The 4,310-nt window shown below is 39.0% G+C and overlaps 1 protein-coding gene across 2 annotated transcripts; it reads left to right on the top strand.

The window, feature by feature from the left end:
• Positions 1 to 804: 804 nt before the first annotated feature.
• On the top strand, positions 805 to 3,772 carry LOC110855600 (multiple epidermal growth factor-like domains protein 10). Of its 2 annotated transcripts, XM_035856445.1 has the most exons (5): positions 805 to 1,391; positions 1,582 to 1,877; positions 2,144 to 2,471; positions 2,919 to 3,310; positions 3,394 to 3,569. In XM_035856445.1, the coding sequence occupies exons 1-5, from the start codon at positions 910 to 912 to the stop codon at positions 3,432 to 3,434; spliced, it is 1,539 nt and encodes a 512-aa protein (XP_035712338.1). In that variant the 5' UTR covers positions 805 to 909; the 3' UTR covers positions 3,435 to 3,569. The 2 variants fall into 2 exon arrangements, with proteins under 2 accessions (XP_035712338.1, XP_021959701.1); XM_022104009.2 differs by having other exon boundaries at positions 821 to 1,391; positions 2,919 to 3,772.
• Positions 3,773 to 4,310: the final 538 nt, after the last annotated feature.

A 4,310-nucleotide genomic window follows, 5' to 3' on the forward strand; every position in this document is an offset into this window, starting at 1 on the left:
TGACCTTTGAATCGTATTGGAAAATTTGATTTGTAATTTACTCGGATGTGGTTGCCCATGTTCCAAATCCGGAATTGATGGGCAGTAGAATGGTAACATGGTTGAAGTTGGGAGAAAACCGTCAGTTGAGGGATGGTTAGGTTAGGGATGTCATTGGTGAAGGCGTGGTTTCAATTATTTCCTCACTACAACCAGTACTCATGGCAACCTATCCGACATTGCGCAACGCTCAGGTACCGTGAATGCAAATAACCTTTCGTACCTAGCGGTAGCAACTTTAATATCGAGAAATTAGTTCCTGCATGAGTACACATATTTCAATTTAACTCTTCATTTAACGTTTACTTAATATGTGGCGATTTTTTAATACATACTTCCTAGGTATATATAATTATAAGTTAATACGCAATTAAATATATGGACGTGTCAAACTGCTTAAGCTTGAAAATATGTATGCATGCATTATGAACATTCGATAAGCCAGAACAGATACGTATATATGTAACAATCATGCTAGTAAGCAGCTGCCTGTACCACGTATGCATGTAATATTTCGAAATTAAACTTTTACCACATCGACGGCAAATTTTTACGGACCGGTATAACTCTGATACCAAACGATATTTACGTTAATACAGAGCAATCAATAAATGCATACATATATGCCTAACTGACTATACCCGTTTTCTAACAATGTACATTACCAATTAAATCCTTGCTCATTAAAACAATATCATTATCAAATCGATACATGAGTCAATTAAGATAACAGTCTGCTTATCAGCCACGAGCCGAGGTATGATTGTCATCCTTCCTTGTCCAGCGCACACTGTCCTTCTACTCACCAACAAAGTCTGGCCCAAAAAATAATAATTTCTACTCATCTGTAATTTAAGTTTAAGTTGAAAAATGTCTCTTAAAATCATCTTTACATTAGCAATTCTTCATCTGGCCAAAGTTTCTGCAGTCATTTATCTCCGAGCAGGAGACACCTGTGATAATTCCGATGTGGAACGAATCTGTGATCCTAGCCTATTTTTAAACTGTATCAATTCAATTTGCGGATGCAACGACACCCTTCAGTTGGAACAACCTGCGTCATACATACTTGCAACATGTGCCATAAAATTGGGCCAAGTTTGCCAATCGGATGTGGACCCTGCCAAACCAGGCTGTATTATCAACTCAAAATGTGTCACAAAATCTGAAATCGATCTGAACGGAATTTGTACCTGTGTCGAGCCTGACTCACCTTCGCCGGATGGCGATTTCTGTTATCATCTGGCTGATAAGACGAGCGAATTTTGCGGACAATTAATGCCTGGAGTGACTTGCAATGCAGAAGGGAAATTATTTTGCTCCTCTGGGAGTCGGTGCACGTGCGAGGAAGGGTAAGCAATTATAGATACATACGTTTCTCATATAAATAAATTTTATTTTAAAAATAATAATGTCAAACTTAAATTTGTGTTCCCCATGATCATGGTTCTTTATAAAATTATTCGCAATTTCATGCCGGACTCGATTTCACAGTTTCTCATTGAATAAGATTTACTTATAAAGGGTTGAAACATTTCTCAGGTGGATTTCCGCCGGCGGCTGCTACGCGAACTATACGTATCCTTGCAAAACTAGCAGCAATCACACTTGGGAACTGTGTCCGCCCCCAGCTTATGGCGAGTATCACCTCAAATGCAGCAGTGAAGAAAATGGTCAATGTGAATGTCTTTTTCACGAAGAAAATATATGGATTCCCAACCCAAGCGGTGGCCCCGGAACGTTCCCGGGTTGCTATTTTCGTCCCGGGGCATCCTGCGAGGATATCCAAGAACATGAAATGTACTGCGTCGAACTTTCCCGATGCCGAGGGATTAGTCGTAAGATTTAACTAATGTGTACCAATAATTTCCGAATCCCCCTACACTCTTAAAAGCAATGTTGCCCTTTTATAACGTAAATGCACACTCAATGTTAAATTTAGTAAACTATACTCAATCCAAATCAAGGTTAACTTGATCAGTAACAAACTTTACTCCAGATTTACTATACTGGAAGTATAGTTTGACTAATATAAAATTAAGAGTTGATTTATTTAAAAAAAGGTAACTCTATTTTTAAGAGTGGACTCCTTTCTTTTTTACAGCGAACCGCGTATGCACCTGTGTTGACTATTTCGCGCCCAATGACGACAGCACGTTGTGCCTGCACGCTCCCGCCGAACTGCTCGAATATGGAGAAAACTGTCGCGACACGTATCCCAGAGCAGTTTGCAATTCTTTCAACATGTTAGAGTGCGACTATCCGTGTTTCGATTGTGTTTGCGTTTGCCAATCGGGTTACAGCATTAATACTGCCCTCAATTTATGTCAAGCTGCACATGGGTCGGTTTGCGACTCCGTGGAAGGTGCCCCATTTCCAAATATGACTTGCAACTCGGAAGAATTTCTGACTTGTGTGGATTCAAATTGCGCGTAAGAACGATTTAAAATAACTTTTATAAACTTGTTTCGTTAGATACTGTAAAAAAATTGGCAATATGGCAAAAAAAATATCACGAAAGCTCCAAAATGGCGGAATTAATGTCACATTTTGCAAAAATGGAGAGCTAAGTACTTGAACAAGGTTTCCTGATTTTCGCCAAATGTGACATTATTTTCGTCAAAATGTACTTAAAAAACATTTGGTCTTTAATTCATACTTGGAATGAGTGATTATTTTTATTATAAAATAATATATTTTCATTGTCAAGTTTTTCGGTGAAAGATTTTTCGCCAAACTGACGCTATTACTGTTCCGTTTTACCCCGTTCGTTCTTGTATCAAGTTTGGGCAAACAACGCGGAAAAAATTCCACAGGACCTAATGAAATTTGAACTCAATAAGCAAAATAATTAAGTAAATTTGTTCTCAAAAATACAGCTGTGAAAACGAAGCCACCCAATATTTCAACCCTATCACGTCCGAATGTGGACTTCTCGCCCATGAAAATTGCACCACTCAACCAAACACGATCCGCTGCACGCTGGGCACCACGTGTCAGCACATCCAAGACAACACTTCCCGTTGCCGCTGCCCGACAAGGATGAAAGCTACCGAAAATCGGACCGCATGTGAACAAAACCCTACCCTCGTAATCTTATCGTTCAACGAAACCTGTGACATTTGGGACGTCGAAACTTCATTTTGCAACAATCTACAAGATTTATCTTGCCAAGGCTCAATCTGCTCTTGCCCAAGTGAAGGACACGTCTGGAACGCTGAGTGGGAATCTTGCTACGCCGGGTATCAAACTGATTGCGTTCCTTTCTCAAGTAAAACGAGCGAACAGTGTGATCCAACCAGTTTGACGACGTGTTTATCGACTGACGATAAGTGTGGATGTTTGGTTTTTCAGCTTTGGTGGAAGGACCGATGTCACACTTTAGTTGGGCATGATTGCAGAAGTGATAAGTCGATTTGTGTCGAGAATGCAGAATGTGTACGAGGTGCCTGCAGTTGCGGGGAAGGTTTTGTACCAGACCCGGAGTTAAATTTTGGACAATGTATGACAAAAGAAGGTGGGGCGGGATCTTCGATTAACGTGAATATGTTCTTGCTGATTACACTTATCGGAAAACTATACTTGGTTAAGTTTTGGACTAAATGTGGATTCATGTAAAATCATGTAAATATCCATATATGTATGATGACACGATCATGTAAGCTTCATCTAATACAATTGAATCGTTTAAATAAAAATAGGAGAATAATGTTGTACGAATTGTTTAAGTGAATTTCAAAGTTGTTAGCTATCAAATTTTGGAGGGATTAAAAAATAGAAAGGCATTTTTCGCATCTTGATTCATGGTGATTAACAATTTATGAACTTTAATATTGGACATACATACATACGCTTACATACATATACAGTTGTTTTGCGCATTTTTAAATACAAATAGTGTCAAAATAAAGTATGCAAGTGCAAGGTGAATTCAAGGTTTTAAAACTGATAGACATATACATATGTACTTGTCTGTTGATGACACAAGTTCTTAACGAATATTTCCACGGGTTCTATGGACATACATGTATTTAAATTCAATTAGCGAGCCTATACATCATTTATTCCCATTAATCGCTATTGTTCGGAAATCCATTTTCCAGAAAAATCTGCTTGAGACAATACGCCGACATTTTAGGAGTTCTCCGTCTTCCTGGATCGGTAAAGTTTACCGCCACCACGCCAAAATTAATGGAATACCCGTTCTGCTGCAAATACTGTTGGGTTTTTCGGATGTTTTACACCCCGCCTGCAATGCTTGCAGCTACGTC

Source organism: Folsomia candida, unplaced genomic scaffold (assembly GCF_002217175.1).
Source record: "Folsomia candida strain VU population unplaced genomic scaffold, ASM221717v1 Fcan01_Sc013, whole genome shotgun sequence".
Classification (NCBI taxonomy): Eukaryota; Metazoa; Arthropoda; class Collembola; order Entomobryomorpha; family Isotomidae; genus Folsomia; species Folsomia candida.